Source organism: Pleurodeles waltl, chromosome 4_1 (genome assembly GCF_031143425.1).
Source record: "Pleurodeles waltl isolate 20211129_DDA chromosome 4_1, aPleWal1.hap1.20221129, whole genome shotgun sequence".
In the NCBI taxonomy this organism is placed as follows: Eukaryota; Metazoa; Chordata; class Amphibia; order Caudata; family Salamandridae; genus Pleurodeles; species Pleurodeles waltl.
In genome coordinates, this window is record NC_090442.1 from 772392284 (window position 1) to 772410338 (window position 18055).

General features: G+C 42.0%; 1 protein-coding gene across 11 annotated transcripts in view; it reads right to left on the reverse strand.

Moving 5' to 3' along the window:
* SBF1 (SET binding factor 1) overlaps nt 1–18055 on the reverse strand; it is a 1129538-nt gene that overhangs the window by 829518 nt on the left and 281965 nt on the right. For all 11 annotated transcript variants that reach the window (XM_069229431.1, XM_069229429.1, XM_069229425.1 and 8 more), the window contains exon 6: nt 14222–14327. In XM_069229431.1, coding sequence (XP_069085532.1) covers nt 14222–14327 — 106 coding nt within the window. The remainder of the gene's footprint in view (nt 1–14221; nt 14328–18055) is intronic.

Sequence of the window (18055 nt, forward strand, 5' to 3'; positions counted from 1 at the left end):
AAGAAGTTCAGGAGGCAGCGATCTAAAATAGGAGGTTGGTGTCAACGTAACAGGAGTACTACCCAGTTTACACTTCAGCTGCATGCATCTTCTATATAGCTCCCTTCTCCAAGAGATTTTGAACTTTTTTCTTTTTTTTCAGATAATGGACGAGTGGTCCTCCGGAAGCTGTTGTGGTGTAGGTGGCACGTTTGGAAGGGTAGCAAGAAAAGGTAGGGAAGAAGGGATGCTGGGCAATTTGAAGCACCCATTTGTCCCAAGTGGTGCCTTGTCACCCATGGAGGTATTAACTATCTGGCCTTTAACTGGGTGACAGTATACCAGGGGGCATACCAAAGGGATTTTGCAGCAGTGGAAGGGGGATTGGTTAGTCCATTGCCCCTGTGGGCCTGGACGTTGTCAGATGGATCCCCGCCAAGGTTTGATGTGGCCTCTGCTGTAAGCCCCTTCTGAAGCCTCATAAGGGATGATACTCCCAGGGAAACTGCCCGAGCCGACAGTGCCAGGGAGTATGCTGTTGTCTTGCTTTCTTTGAATAACTCCAATGCTGTGTTCCCATTGTATCTGAAGTGATGGGTGCCATCAAAGGGCATCTTCTTGAGTGATTGTTGGATGTCACTCAAGAAGCCTATGCAGCATATTCAGGTGTGCCCCCTAAGCACCACGCTGGAACCAAGTGCCCTACCCAGACAGCCCATGGTGTCCAGGCCCAATCTAATTTTGCATTTCACTGGGTCCTGGCCATCCTAAATGATGTGCTGAAGTTTGGCCCAAAGATCATTCGGGACCACTGGCAAGCTAACAGCCACCATGTCCAACTACACATGCAAATAACACTCCAAGAGACAACCGGAGTTTACAGACCATAGGGCAAGTCTAGCAGACAAGAACATGCATTTCACTAAAGCTTCTACATGTTTCAACTCTGTCTAGAAGGGTGGTTGGAAACACCTTGGGATTCTGTCAACTGGTCAAGGCTTGAACCAACAGGCTCTCTCAGGAGTTGGGTGCTGCAGGAGGAAAGATAAGTTCCCCAGAACTGGTCTAGGTCTCCTGGTTATTTGGTGGTTCATGCAGGGTAAATATCCTGGCTTTGTCTATGCGTCCAAAAGAGTGTCTATCGGTGCCTCACTGAACAGTAAAAGAGGCTCTAGAGAGGTCAGCCCTGGCTGTAGTATGTACCTCTATGAGCAAATTTGTCTTTACTTTCACTGAGGCGATGTGAATGTCAAGACCATCAACGGCTCTCTCCTGATAATCAGGGCAAATGAGGCAGATTCAACTGTAGAGGCCAGGTGGAGAATTTAGGACAGTGTCCGGTGATGTAGAAGGCCACTGGCTTCTTGCACGTCAAGGAACAGATTTTCTTTGTTGTATATTTGTGATGTGTCAATACTGTCACACTCTTGTGACTCTGAGTCAGAGAATCTGTAATTCAGGGATGCGACTTTGGTCAATGTCATACCAGATTCACTTTATAATCCAAAAGGACTCTTCTTCCAGCATTTGTGCCAGACGCACAGGCCCTAGCGCAGGTCTCAGCATCGTAGGCGAAGTCAAAGAGGAGACGCCAAAGCAGGGTCGATCCCATAGTTGGGCAGGCCTTGAAACAAGGTCAAGAGGCACAGTTATTGGCAGGGACAGGTCCCACCCACAGTAACCAGACTGTAAGCTTCCTCATAATCATGGGGCCTAAAGGCACTTCAGGGTGCGGTACAGAAATATTCGCAGGATGGCCTTCCTGAAAGCCCAGATCTGTGTGGCAACATCGATGTACCCATAAATTTAGTAATTGAGAGTGGGGGATTTATTTAAATAGGGCTGGCGCTCACGACATATCCACCATACATCATTAATACGCAAAATTTCAATAACACAGTGCTCCCGGAAGGAGGATCCTCCCAATTCCTCCACATTTCTCTAGGAGAGAAACATAATGTTCAAAGTATCCGAGGTACTCATGTGAATCAATATGTTAATGTCCGTGTCTATTATGGTAGGTCCAGTCTTCTTCTTGTCATAAGAATGTCCCAAATACACAACAGCTTCGATCCAATCTTCTTATTGTTTATTTAGAGATGTATCAAACAGCAATAGCCAAGAGTCAACAGCCAACACGTGTTTTGTTGTGCAAAAAATTGTCGCAATGACTTCCTCAGGGCTGTAAATAATACAATTTTCCATATTTATATGTTTAGAAGCAAATCAGATCCATCATTTAACAAGTTAATTACAATTTCAACCCATCACTCACATCAAAAAATAAAAAAAATATATGACAAAGTTTCAAATGGGTGTACTCAAACCTTAGCATTTTAAAAGTATCACAATTTTAATAGTGACTGTTTCTCAGAAAAGACATAGCTATCTTTTCAATGTGCTTATATGGTACATGTAATGTGACTTCCATATTAATGAACTCTGACTGGAAAAAAAGCCTAGAGGGCATACCGCCACCACGCACTCATGAAGTGAAGAAAATGTCAAGAAAATAATCTGTAGAAAAACTAGATATATCATAGACCCCAAATATCACCAGAATAAACAGAGAAATTGTGTCTCCGTTAGACCCAAGTTCAAAATTTTACAATGCATACCTTTAAAGAAAACTTCCTAGTCATAGTACAAGCAAATAATATGAACTTAGTTCGATCGCGGCATACAATCCAATTCCGATTATCTACAGAGGTTTAGAATACATTAGTTTAACCAACACGTTTGATATTGGGGCACGACTCGTATGAGCCTAAAGTGACAAATCCTGAATATAACCCACCGTAAAGTAGAGGCAAAACATAACAAGACTATATTACAGAAACTGAGTTTTCCTTTCACTCCTCCAAAGCGTGTACACGAGGGCTGGTTAATCTGAGCCGACCAGAAAGAGGACTAGGGGTCCGAATATTGGAGCTCCATGTTGGAAGTATTCATTGTAAATGTTGCATTTATCTAATAGCAAGGTACCAATGCACTAGTATCCAAACAATCATCTTAATTTTCTTGTTTGTCTTGAATAATTGAATAAATAAAAAGCATAGTGCCCTAAGCCTGTTAATTAATAATATGTGTCAGCTGGACTAACGGAGTATGTAACCCAAGTTGAGATACTAAAACCCAAGGGAATGGAAAGCGGACTAGCGGTCCAGATGTTAGAGCGCCATGTTGAAGGTGTTAATTAGGAGCGTTACATTGCCCAATAGCAACATACCAATACATTGGTGTCCACACAATCATCATGGTTACCTTGAATATATAAAAAGACAATGTCATAAACCTGTAGCTTAGTCATTTATGTCAGCTAAACTAAGGGAGTATGTAATCACTAACTATCCCTGGAGCCAAAGCATCATATTAATCGCATTAATGAGAGGATATGACGTTAGAACCAAATCTGAGGTGATGTACCCAAGCAAATTAGTTAGTCACCTCCACTAGCAACTAGCCTTACATTTGGAGGCTCTATGGTGATATGGAACCATTAACTAGCGGCATGTGAGCAAACTCTGTAAATACCGAGTGTATAATCCGTCGTCATCTTAGTATGATTATAGGTGGTATCTTGTGTGATCAGAGTATATTCTACCTTGTCCGTAAACCATCATCATCATTGTCAAACATGAAACACTATCATTGGTATAAGGTATGTATCAAATAAGAATCATTATATTAAACATTTATAAACTGTTATAAAATTCCAAAATTTTGGGGATTCACCGGTCCTGGGGTCAATTAACCCAAAATTTGTGTGAACAGCCCAATATCATAAGTAGTCTTCAGAATCACACCAATGAGATGGGGTACCCAAAATGAGTATATACGGCTAGTTGATTTGATTGAAATTGTCCAAAAGCACTAAAAAAGTGTTATCATAACAAGTATAAGATGTCAAATATTACATAGATAACAGTTATTTATACCAACCAAACAGAATTATTCCTCCAAGAAATATTCCATTTCATGATCTGTGTTCAAACCCTCTTCCACTACTCTTAATTTCAATATCCACATTGATTCCCGCTTTCTAATTCTCTATTTCCACCACGAGGATCCTTATGTACATGTTCAAATCCAAAAAAATCAAAACTCTTCACCAAACCTTGTTTGGGACATTGTCTCATGTGTATTACAATAGGGTAGCAAACATCATCCTGTCTCATGGCCCTATAATGTTCACTTATTCTGATCTTCTGCGGTCTGATTGTACTACCCACGTAAATAAGTCCACGCTTACAAGTAATTATATAGATAACAAAATTGCTATTACAAGTAATGTTAAAGAGAATATGAAATTCCTCATGAATGGAATTGCTAAAGGTGGAGATACCAGACCTTGCCCATTTGCACATACCACAATGCCCACATTTGTAAAAAACCTTTGTTGTGAGTGGTGAGCCAATTTTCATTGGGTTTTCTACAGGGGTAGCTAGGACATAGGATGCTCTTTAGGTTTCTGCCTCTTCGATACGTGAATAAAGGAGTTCCAGAAATAGAACCCTTCAAATTTACATCTGCTAATAGTACATGCCAGTGTTTTTTCATACACCTGCGTAACAGGGCAGAAGTCTGTGTGTAGTTCACAATGCAACAAATTTCATCACTGCTCTGTTTAGGCTTGTGGCTCAAAGTATCCTTTCTGGGTATTTTCATAATCCTGTTACGGGCTCGTTTCAGAATATGTGGCTGATAGCCACGTTGTCTAAACCGTTATTCCATATAATCAATACATTTCAAAAAATCTATATCATTGCTGCAGTTTCGTCTAGCACGCATCATTTCTCCATACGGGATGGATTCTATCTGACGTCGTGGATGTCCACTAGTGGCATGTAGAATGGAATCGCATGCTGTACTTTTCCTATATAACCGACTTTCAATTCTTCCGTTTCATTTCTTAACGTGGGTCTCCGCGTCGGCTCGGATTAATCAGCCCTCGTATACACGCTTTGGAGGAGTGAAAGGAAAACTCAGTTTCTGTAATATAGTTTCGTTACGTTTTGCCTCTACTTACCGGTGGGTGATATTCAGGATTTGTCACTTTAGGCTCATACAAGCCATGCCCCAATATTAAACGTGTTGGTTAAACTAATAATGTATTCTAAACCTCTGTAGATAATCGACTTTGACCGAGCACAGATCTTCCAAGGCTTCCTACAGTCTTCAGTAAAGAAGAGAATGGCCTTGCGTTTCTGGATGGCTTTCAGATTTTTTCGAGCACAGTCGCTACACAACTTCGAGTCATACGAGGAGCCCAGAACCAGAGACCAACCTCGTTAGGGTGCATCACTGACATATGTTTGTGGCACTCTTTGCAGGTTTTACAAGTTGTTGGTTTAGGGGCAGATATGGTCCTTACACACTGGAAAAGTTTTTTTCTTTTTTGTTTTTTTTTACTGAGATCTGTCTGGTGACAAAGATCAAGCCAATGATCATTGGATCTGCATCGGAAGTCGACAAAAGGAAATTAAGTCAACGCATGGATGTGGCGGTTATATTGGGGCTTCAATGTCGCTTCTGGAGCAAGGTAAACCCGACTTGGAGCTGCACAACACCATCTAATAGTATATAAGAGAACTCCTCCTGACAATAATCATAATAGTACAGTACACAAATAATTCAGACCGCAGTATATTACAAAGGAAAATTACAGGACCACCACAAGTCAACAGCCTCCCAACTCCCATAATACCATCAGCAAATCATCAATTCACTGGGAACCCCCAAGAAAAAAAAAGGAAACAAGCATTTACAATGCAACGGGTCTCGCGTTTGCTCATGTTAGAGCTGATCGCGTTGTAAACTCCTAACCCGACTTTTCACCTATCGAGCAAAAGTGCATTTATGTACATATCCCGAAAAAGTGAAATTAACTATGTACAGCGCTAGACTTCTGCCAAGCGAGATCGCGCTCGTAAATTAGAGAAAAAGAAGTCCACTCGCCCGATGGAAAACAGCGAGCCTCGCATGTTTTCTGTACTTGGTCGCTGCGCTCGAGGAGGGCTAGCCACCGGAAAAGGAATGAGTTATGCCTGCCTTCAACTAATGAAAGCAAGCAGATTTTATTAGGCAAGCCCACGAACCAATAAAAAACACTGACGTGAAGGTGACAGGGCTCCGAGCCCTTTTCTAAATACAAAAGAGTCTCGCTGCGATACGCATGCGCAAAAAACGCAGGCTCGACCCTAAAAATTACTTACACAGTAAGAATCTGTTTATGGCCTCTAGTGCTGTAGAGTCACATGCTCTGCACACTCCTGTCATCTAGTGTTTTGGGTCCGGAGTGTTGCAAGTCTTTTCTTCGAAGAAGCATTTTCAAGTCACTGGATCAGTGAGGACTTCTGGGTGATACTGCGCATGGGTACTGACTCCTTTGTTAGACTGTTTTCCTGCAGGTGCATGAGAAAAGGAGGGTAGAGGAAATGTAGAGAAAGATGTCCATGCAAATATAACTACATATGTACAAGTATATACAAATATAAAGTAACTGGAACGGCCAAAGGCGTCATGCGATGAGGTAGGGTGCATGTGAATCTACTGCACTACATGCCACGAATAGATGCTTACTGGGTAAGTAACATTTTCAGTTCGATGGCATGTGAGGATGTAGATACATATGTGGCTAGCCAGTGGGAATTGCAGTGGACTTGAAAAGTGTTCATAGCACAGCTTGACCTATACTGGCTTGCTGACGTGATAGTACATCCACACAGTAATGTTTTGTAAATGTGTATGGTGTAGACCATATAGCTACCTTACAAATGTGAGTGATAGGTAAGTTTCCAAGTAAAGCCATAGCAGCTCCTTTTTTTCTAGTAGAATGCACTCTAGGAGTAACAGGTAACCGTCTCCTTGCTTTGGCATAGCAAGTTTGTATACACTTACTATCCGTCAAGCTTTGCTGTTTCTGGAAACTGGATTGCATTTGTGCAGTAGTAAAGCTACAAAGAGCGGTTTCGTTTTCCTGAATTCTTTGGTTCTGTTAATGCATAACGTAAGCGCTTCTTTAACATATAGAGTGTAGAGAGCTCTTTCTGCAACTGAGTAAGGCTGCGGAAAGAAGACTGGTAGCTCAATGGATTAGTTGATATGGAATTGGGGAACCATTTTAGGAAGGAACTTCAGGTTTGTGCGAAGGGCCACCTTGTCTCTATGAAATTGGAATAAAGGTTCTTCCATGGTTAGGGCTTGGAGCTCACTAACACATCAGTGACGCGACAGCAACTAAGAATGCCACTTTCCAAGAAAGGTAATGAAGAGTGCATGAATGAAGTGGCTCAAAAGGAGGACCCATGAGCCTGGTAAGCACAATATTGAGGTTCCAGGACGGTGCAGGAGGCACTCCAGGAAAGCTTTCATGACTGGTATTCTGAACAAGGAAGTATGTTGTCTGTTCTATAGATAAGCACCTATAGCTGGGACAAGTAAGCAAAAGGAAGTGTAAGCTAAATTTGCTTTCTGTAAGTGGAGCAAATAAATAATGTCTTGGACAGTAGCTTTAATGGGATTAATACGTTTGGGTTGGCAATAGCATACGAAACTGTTGCATTTTGCAGCATAACATGCTCTGGTTGTGGGTCTACGAGCTTCCATGAGAATGTCCATACTTTCCACAGACAAACCTAAGCAACCAAACCCTATGACTTCAGGAGCCATATCACAAGGTTGAGTGACTTGGGGTCTGGATGTCTGATCTGTCCTTTATTTTGAGTGAGAAGGTCCGGCCTGTGGGGAACTACTAATAAGTTCAGAAGTGTGGTGAACCATGGCTGACATGCCCAAGTGCGAGCTACAAGGATCATGGTGAGAGATGTCTGCCGATCCTCTGAACCAGAAATGGAATGAGAGGGAGAGGTGGAAAAGTGTAAGCAAATATCTCTGACCAGTTCATCCAAAGAGCATTGCCCTTGGATAGAGGGTGTGGATACCTAGAAAAGAAACTTGGGCATTTTGTGTTTTCTGCTGTGACAAAAAGGTCTATCTAAGAAGTATTTATGAAGGACATGTGGGTGGAGTTCCCTTTCGTGGCCTTGTTGCAGCATCCTGTGAGCAGGTCAGCAAAGTTGTCCATCCCTCTGAGATACCCTGCCACCAGGTGAATATAGTGGTGGAGAGCCCACTTCTATATTGTCTGAGAGAGTTGTGATAGTTGGAACAACTGTGCCCCAGCCCTTGTTTCGGTAGCTAATCATGGCATTCATGTTATCCGTGCAGACTAAGACAACCTTGTGAGAGAGGTAATGAAAAAAGGCTTTAAGGGCTTGAAATACTTCCTGAAGATCAAGGTGAATGATATGTAAGGATTGGAGACAGAGGTAGTCATTGGTTTACAGTAGAGTTAGAGCCTCAGGAGGCCGTGCCCTTACCTCTGCCCTTGTTGTTGTAGCCTCTGTAGGCGTGTCTTCTTATTAGGACACTCGTACTGAAGCCGTGTGCAGCTGTATCTATGGCATCTAGGGCACTACAGATAGAATTATTAGATATTGTTTGCCCCTCAGCAACAATTTGTTGCCCTCTCTTGCGGTGCTCATCTGGGAGAATTCTGAGGAGCGCCTCCATTTCATCCCAGTGAGCTCAGTCATATCTAGCTAGTAATGTTTGTGAATTGGCAATATGCCAATGGTTAGCTGCCTGTCCAGCCACTCTTTTGCCATCTGCATAGATTTTCTTGCTCTCCTTCTGAGGAGGAGGAGAGTCACCTGTGGCCTGGCTATTGGCACGTTTTTGTTCAGTGGTGACTACTACGGAATCTGTGACCTAATGTGTAATGGGTTTTAAGGAGCAGGCTTATATTTCTTGCCTCCTCTAGAGGTAATAACCCTACAGCGGATGGGCTCCTCGATAATTTCATCAGCATGACGAAGCATGCCAGGAAACTGGATATCCCAGTGAGTAGATGTGAGCATATCAAACAGTAAGCCCTGTTCCACAGGGTCCCTATGTAGTTCCGCATTGTGGAAAGTGGCTGCTCTTGCCACTACTTGCTGGTAACATATAGTACCCTTTGGTGGTGAAGGGCATGCACAGTATAAGTCAGGACCATTGGAAAGGATGGGGTCAGGTTCATAAGTGTCCCATGGATCCGGGTCATGCTGTGTCCCACCCAAATCTTCCCAACATATAAAGTGGATCCTTGAGGGGTATAATGTCCTGGAGTAGGTTAAGTAGCTGAATGGGGAGTGGAGGGAGGTGGAGAAGGTGGATTGGATGGAGGAGGAGGAGAAGGCTTGTGAGATGGGCTGGTGGCCGTATCCTTGCTTCTTTTCTTTGGAGGTAGAGAAGTGTCCTGAGCTTATTGAAAAGATCGCTTCCTCTTTATTAGTACGGGCGAGAAGCAAAAATGCATCCTGTACCTTTAGAGGTGGCGCTGACTAGTGTTTATAGTGTCCAGAATAGGTCCCACGGGAGAAGAAGAAGCCAAAGACTGACTGAAGTCTCTCTGCTCTGAAGTTTTCTGATCAGTGTATTTCGGCACCGAAGTCTTCGGTTGGTGCAAGTTTGTCGTCACTGAGGTGGAGGCAGTAGTTGCCCGACTCAGAGCAGAAGTTCAGACCAAGATGGAAACAATGTCTCGGGCTGAGGTGCTGTAGGTCGAAGACAAAGACAATGGTTTTGTCTTGGCTGTTTTCGGAACCAGGCCGCAGAGTAGGGCAGCCGAAACTGTTTTTCAGATCATGCCATGGCCTGCAGGCAGTGGTGGTCCGGTGACCTCTGAAAGGGGCTTTTTCACTGTCTTAGGGTGGGGAAAGAGGCCACAGTACTCATGGGTTGTGCTGAGGTTACCTCGTGGCTTTTGATGTCTGACTGCACATCGCCATCAGAGTCCTGGATAAAGAAGGCCTCCTCCTGTTGTTCAGGTTCCTCCCGGACATGTTCCTCCCCAAAGATGTCTGGGGTGTCATCTGGAGTCTTGTGCACCATTTCCAGTTGACAGCACTTTTTGGTCCTTAAGTGCCTTCTTCATCCGGAAAGATCTGTAGGCATCACTGGTATCTTCCTGGTGATCGGTGAGAGGGACGGGTTACACACCAGATGTTGGTCATTCAGTGTGCCCACTAAGGACAGAAAGAAAATGGCATTTGTTCCATCAGCTTAGCACAGTGGTCAGTGCCACGTGGTAAGGTAGGCCCGAGATTTGTGAAGACGCCCCGGAGGGCGCAGTCGGGGCACGGACCCATGATTCAAGAAAAGCGCTTAAATAGGATGCGCAATCAAAACACAATACCATTGAAGAATAGAAGACGGAAAGAAAGATTTATAACTGGAGAAAGTCGAAAGATGGAGTGAAGACAAACACGTTGGAACTGACAGCAGAGAGAAAACAATTTACCAAAGGAGTCAAAGCTCAAGCGCACTATTACCGAGAGGAGGAGTCACTCGATCCCGTGACTCAAAATGCTTCTTCATAGAAAAACACTTGCACCACATCCCAGACCCAACACTAGATGACAGATGTAGGTACCTATAGTCACACATGCCATCAAACAGAATATTTCCTGTAATGCATCTTGAGTTCCACTCTCCTAGAGACAGGCACCTTTTGAAAGCGCTGTAAGGTCCCCCTGACAATGGTGACATTAACTCAAGAATTTGCTTTAGGTAGACCACAACCACCGGAGACAAGGATGAATTGTAAAGAGAACTAAAAGAGCTTACTTTATGTGAGCATTTCTTTAAAAAAAGCACATGGGTTTAACTGTCACTCTGATAGCAACCAGGTGCAGCAAACTGAGAACTTGCTCAGTACTACCAGGGCACAACACAGCCAGAATGATTTCACAATTGGGCATCTTGGAAGTATAGATATCTGTCTGCACTCATGTGATTACGTTAACCAAGTAATTGTATTGCCTAGAGTCCATATTACCACCACTTAAGACTCATGCCAAAGTAATATTATTTTCAAGGGTGAGTGGAGGAGAGGTTGAGGCTTCCCATCAAATACTAAAAATGAAGTGGAGTGTCTGAGACTCTTAGAATCTTCTTCGTCTGGCTGTAATACAAGACATCCCATTGTCAGTGTTTTCAGGAAGTTTAATTTCTGGTCATTAAACCAGACATTCAAGCTAGCTAACTAACTAGCTAGCTAGCTAACTAACTAACTAACACACACACACACACACATCACAATCAATATATAGTTATTGTTAAATCTGAATAATGTTAATCAGTTTTAATGTTTTAAAATAATCTTTTACCCCAACAGATAATGAATCTGGCGCCACAGTAATTTTATAGGCAGTGCAATTCTAAACATAAGAAGGGATTATAGAAAATCCCACAATTTCCTAATACCAAGCTAGTTTTGCTTACATATTTAACTCAAGCTATACTACCACGAAATGGACATGTTTGAAATGGCAGTGATTGTTTGTGGCTTTAATGCACCAGATGATAGCCTTTAATATGGATGACGGGTCAATTCTTTTGAAGGATTGCTGTGATACAGACACTAACTATATATCTGCATCAGTAAATGATGGATATACTGTTTCCTGACTTTGAATAGGAATGGTCTCCTGTACCACTCTGAATTCCCTGCAGTACTGTAAGGACCTGATGGAGATCCAGGCCACAGCAGAAACCTAGATCAGCTGTTCTCAAACCTGTGGTCTGCCGACATTCCCTGGGGGTCTGCAGGCCTGGGCAGGCAGGAATGCATTTCTCCAGCTGGGGCCTCAGGACAGAAACATGTGCGTGTTTTATATTTATTACTTCATTTGTGCAGCAGTTTTAAAAGCACTGCAAAGTTCCTTGTACAACCAGCAGCTTTTCGGGCAAAAATAAAAATGCCAAGATAACTCTGATGATTAATGTACCTGCTGGAGAGAGATGGGAGTTTTGTCTAGTGGCAGTTTTGACTCATCGAAGGTAGCGCAGATTGTTAATATGCCTGCTGCAAAGAACGTGTATCTTGCGAAGAAAAGTATTTTATGTGCATAGCATAGTGGGTTACTCCTTTTGTCAGAGATTCTTTTGTTACTGTGCAGTTCATAAGTTACAATCATAATCGAGCACAGTGAGCTATGAACTGCTATCAGAGAGCTGCATTCAAACTGCATGCCACAAATTAGAAAGTTTTTTTTCCCCTAGTCTTTCATTATCCTTATGCTGCTAAAAAAAGGTCTAATTGAGTAGAAATGCATTATTAATATTAAAGTCAACACTAACCACTGTGTTACGTTCTGAACTCTGAGTTTGTGCTTCTCTAGACCAAGCACTCTTAAAAATTGCCTACCAGTGTGAATGACGTGAATACACCACCTTGTATTGCCCTGTAAAGTGCTCTGGCACCCTACACTGGTATAAGCGGTGCTATAAAACAAATGAATTACATGTGACAGAGAGGCTATTGAGATATATGAGGCCCTTATGATTTTACCTCCTTTCCCCACCACATATTTATGTGAAAAAGCTTTCTCAGATTTTATTTACCTAAAAAAAAAAAAAAATACGAAATCGATTAGGAAATGTAAAATCTAACTTGAGGATTCAGCTTTCCTACATAAAACCAAACATTGAAAAGTTAATCGTCAATAGGCAGCACTACCCTTCCAATTAGAAAAAATCGATTTTTGCATATATTTTCAATATAAAATAATTATATCTTTAGTAATTCGAGTATTTGTTTGGTGTGTATTTGTTAGTGTATTTTTGTGAATAACTGTTTTAATGGTTGTAATTTAAATCGCCTGGGGGTCCCGGCTTCCAGCAGTGTTTAAGTGGGTGTCCTCAGGAGTCAAAAGGTTGGAAACCACTGACCGAGATTACACTTTTGCAATTCACATGATTCTGAAGAAGCTCCTACGGGAGAATACACTTACACAATTGGCCATTCTCTTAACACTGCTACGAGATTGGTATCTATCAATCCGATCTTAAAGAGGCAATAATCTGGTACAGGTCAGTCTCCTTTTAAATGCAAATTGGTTGAACTGCTCTCTATTTGGGTTAGCACTCTCAATCCTTTCCTCTATATTCTTGCCTCATTTGTTCATAGTGCACCTGTTCAGTTATGTGTTTTAGTAGATTATAGTATTGGTGAAAGAAACTGTTTAGAATCCATACCGAGGTATTGAGACCAACAAGATAAATGGGAAATTGGTGCATAGGTGATAGGAAAGATCGAAACCAGATAGGTCAACCCCAGAATGTCATCACTCTCACCATTTACCTTCAACTTATTCCTATTAAAAAGAGAAGAAAGCTAATGCACTTTGGGGCGAGAAGCCTTCTAATGTACTATCTCATCTTGGGGGGCATAAAAAAAAAGGAGGTTTTGAGTTTGAGGATTATTTTTTCAAATAAAAATTAAATTGTCTACAACTATGCTGAGCTCCTCACAAAAATGTAATAGAAGTTTTTTAAACTGCTTCACTGTAAACGTCCCATCTACCAAAACTCTCTCTAGTGTGTTGACTTTCTGGTAGATGATCAAATATTCTTTGTGTGTCTGTCCCTATACAATTGCAGAAAATCACAGGATTTCTGAACACATCATTGTTTTTTGCCTTTATCATAACTAAATAAATATCAAATACACGTAGCTATTTTCTCCAATTTTGTGGTGGTCTTCCTGAACCCAGTAAGATGTAATTAGGTTCATGCACACTATAGAATTTAGTAGCCATAGTGAAAATCGTTATTACCCTAAGGAAATATCAATAAGTCTAACCACAGATGAAAGTGTCACAACGAATGCAGCGTGTTTGACTACAATGAGGTCAATTAATAAAAGGCAAGCAATGTTTATTAAATTAGTGGTTACCATAGACAAAGAAGGCGACAAGCAGCAAGGAATAAATAAAAGTAGTAAAATGTTAAATATACAATTATCTTATTTTTAAAACTCCCCAATGTTCAAATGATATCCATATTTTGCAGACAGAACTGACTAGAGTGCTTTGTCTTGTGGTAATTACAGTGGTAGAAAGGGATCTTACCTTCGGGAGTCAAGGTACATGACAGTGTGAGTATGGATCTACCCTTAAAAGGTTGGGTAGTTATGTAGAGGATTGATTTCATAATGTTGGTAACACAAGTCCGGTGTGGCAAGAATGTATATTGTCACAGCAATGTGAATGAATATCTTATCACACAGGTTCTGCTGTACAGTGTATACAGTGACATCACAAGGAAATCAGAAGGAGATTTGCGAAAGGAACACCACAGTGGGGACCAATCCACACTATTAGGCTTGGTAAAGACAAAACAAAAGGACTCTTACCTAATTGGCGGAACAGAAGAGCAACACTACAACAGCTCACTGGAAGAGAATCATTAATTGGTGTCTGAATAACCTGTCGGTCACCAGCTCCAAGGGAGATTGTTCTCTGCAAAAAAGTGAAGTATGTTTTAGTGACAATGGAAGCACGAGTCAGCACAATGTGAATATCAGTTTCATCTTCCAACTCCACCAGCACACACACATACTGCATACACAATACGTTACAAGAAGTTAAATCTCCGATCCTTAAGATCATACCCAGCAAAGCTCCATGTCCTGACAAAATCCAAGGTGACCTCTATCGCAACGAGAGGATGTCTGAGGTCCTTCTTTTCCAGTTCTTTCTTAATGCTATATTAAAGGGGGATTCCATTCCACCTACTTGGCTGGGGAGCAGAAATTGTTCTGCTACTCAAAAAAAGGCTGTCCATCACTTCCATCTAATTATAGGCCTATAAGCCTTACCGACTGAACTCAGAAGCTATTCAGCAGGATCCTTTAGTGAAAGTTACAAGAACGGCTAGCGAATGAATAAGTACTCACCACCTTACATGGTGGCTTTAGGAACAGTACCAGTGCACTGGATCAGGTCTTCCGCCTCCAAATAAGTTAAAAAAATAATAATTAAAAGGTGGTTCTGGGAGGCAGGAGTTTGTATGTAGTGTTTGTAGATCTCTGCTCTGCATTCGACCCAGTCTAGAGGCTCAAGCTGTGCAGGTGATAGCTGATATAGCTGTCCCTAAATATTTACAGGCCAACATCATAAGACTTCATAAGCACAATTATGCCCAGGTGAGGTGTGGTCAACTAGGCAAGCTGACAGACCATTACCCTTTTTACAATTTATGTTAATGATCTGATTGACCATTTGAATGGGTGTGAGGGAGCTCTGGGGCCATAAGGATGCAGCAGCCCTTACTCCAGTGGAAAACCTGTTTCTGCGCCAGCTGAAGGGCCCCCCTGTTAGCACCCCTTTGCTTCCACTCAGGCCAGATATGGGTATCAAGCCGATCTCAGAAGGAATAGGGGTGAGACCAATCCTCTATTGGAGGAGGCTCTGGGCTACCCCCGAGCTTATAACATATCGCCAGGGGTTGGAAGAAATTATGGGTCTGCCAGGTTCCGGCAATATCCTGTGCATAAGACATGTCAGAGACACACTGAGAAAGTTAGGCAATGGGGTTTTTGTAGGATGATCCGATGAAAGTTGGGTCCATTAGTAAGAACACCATCAAAGTCAAATGTGGCCAGCACATAATGGCCCTAATGCAGACACAACACTCCTTTGGCCCCACTGTCTGACGCTTTCCTTTTGGTGAAGGATGAGTTAAAGGCACAGCGATTCCTTGATGAGACTGAACCTGCTGCAGCTAGGAAACTCTATCTCCAGTTTCATATTGGCACCCTTACCCTGGTCCCCTTCACCTCAGGGGTCGCCTCATGAGCAGGTCAGGTGGGCATGCCCCTCGTGTGGTGCCAGTAAGGAAACTGTGGAGCATGCACTGTTTTTCTACCCCACCTACGTGAAAAGGAGGAAAACATGGATACTCCCAGTATGCCGAACTTTAGGGGTTAAACAACATGTTGAGGTACTTCGTATACTGAGATACAACACGAGTCAAAGCATTGTCTTTGCTGTCTCCTGATACCTCCTAACAATGGAGAGGACTAGGTGCCTAATGTCGAAGTCCAACATGGGTACTAAGACCATAAATGCACAGGGTGCCCCTAGTTACTCTGCTCCCCCTAATGCACAAGCACTTTTAGACATCATGAGTTCATGAAATGTTTTGGCTGTACTGATTTTATCTACATTTGTACTAGGCTTGACTGATTTAAATAGGTTTTTATCAATCTATTTGGTGTATGCGGTTTGATTTTAATGTTTTATCAATTTTATATTTTGTCTTATTGTACTTTTATGGTTTGCAGCTGAAATAAAGATTAGATGTGCATACATGATTTCAAAACTCTTTACTGCAGCAAGTATCCTGTATCTCACATTTATCTTAGCCAAAAAGGGGTACCTATTAGGATGCACTTTCTAGTTCATTCACGTCATCACTGGATAAAAAACTCAAATTGATGCAAAGTTGTACCTGTACAAATCTTGGAAAATAGTGAAACTAGCCCATTAGGGCAGCATGGCAGAAGTGAGGGCTCAGGGATGTAGACAGATCCTGGAATGAAAACTCAGAGCAAAGGCATGTATGCTTGAGGAGGGCATTGGCTTGTGTAAAAAGTCCCATGGGGGATAAGTGAGCATTCTAATGTGGGGCCACTTTTATTTTGGTGCCCTTGTCCAATTTCTGTCAAGGTCTGCCACTGGCTGGGTGCACACAATAGGACAGACTCAAAAAGAGGTGGTCTAACACAGATGAACATACGGATTCAGAACCATTTTTTCTCAGTTTTAGTGTCAATATGTGCTGTGTCTTCTTTTTGTCTTTTATACAACTCCCAGGCATCAAGACAAGGATAAATATATGAAAATCCATGGTAGTTGAGATGAAATTTGGTGCTAGGTTGAAGTGGGGGCAGTCAGCCTTCTGTGCTAGATAATTACCATTTCTACAGTGAGTGGAGTGGTGTTGAGAAACGTTTCTCAGATGTTAAACATTGTCAAATTTTGATGGTTCTTCGCTAATCATACTTTTCAAATGCTCATGTTCTTCATGTGAGGCAGGGTACAATGGCACACAGGGACAGGTAAGAATTCTAGAGCTCCGGTTGCAGACTTCATTGATAATTTATTAAAGCTATAGCTGTAAGGTATGAAATGTAACCAAAAGAGAGTTATTCCTTTTTCTACAACCAGATTTGTAAATCAACTAATCCTACTTTTCCAAATATGTTCTGATAGGGATTCTCCCTCCATCCACAGTATAATGCACCATCATTCACATAGATCCAGAAAAAATGGTTTGCCAAAGCACACTAAGAGAAACACGTATACACTATGAAGTATAGAAGCTTCAACTGAATTCTCACTTGTTCGCTGCACAGCAGAGGCCTGGACACAAGAACATAGTACACAGGCCTGAAATGGGGTGGGCACAATGGCATGTAGCACAAAAGACTCAGAAATGCTTTTAAGCAGCCTTTTTAAGAGAGAAATTCTTTGAGACAGCCTAATCCATTCATTTTGTTAACTCAAGAACTCATTATTTGTTCGTACACCACTTTTATCTCGACTTTAGCACAGTATACCAACAAGCAGTTGGAATCTGACTTCCTGTCAATCACCCTTCACCAGCCATCTACCACCTCTCCATAAGCACAACTCTGCCAACTCTTCGCCCCAGCCCCACAAACTCCATCTTTACACAGATTAGCTTTCTGACACTGGGAGGCTTTCCTAGAAAAAATCTTTAAGGGTGACAGTTAACCTCCTCTCCCTTTTTAGGTGTCGCCTACATACTCCTTCATGTATGTGTTGTAGAATCACCATCCTTCCGCTGCTTACACTCCTTGACTACTTTTTTTCTTTTCTTTTTTTCTTTTTTTTTACACTCCTTGAGAGTGCATGCGTTTTTACTTTCATCTCCTTGCGCTTTTAGCCAGGTATACTGGAATCATGCAAATGTGTGGCCGCTGTATTTTTTGCATAGCTATAGATTTGTTGCATTTGCCAAAATTCATCTACTGCATAAACTGCAGATTTCAGCAAAAAAACATGTAGTTTCTAACTCAAACGGTTCAAAAGTTACTAAAAACACAGCAACATATGTTGCTGCACAGTGGAAGGCGGTTTGCAAAGCTTGACCGGTCATCTTTCTGTTACTTATTGCAATATATAGATGCTAAACTGGTACTAATAGGGTGCATCAAATG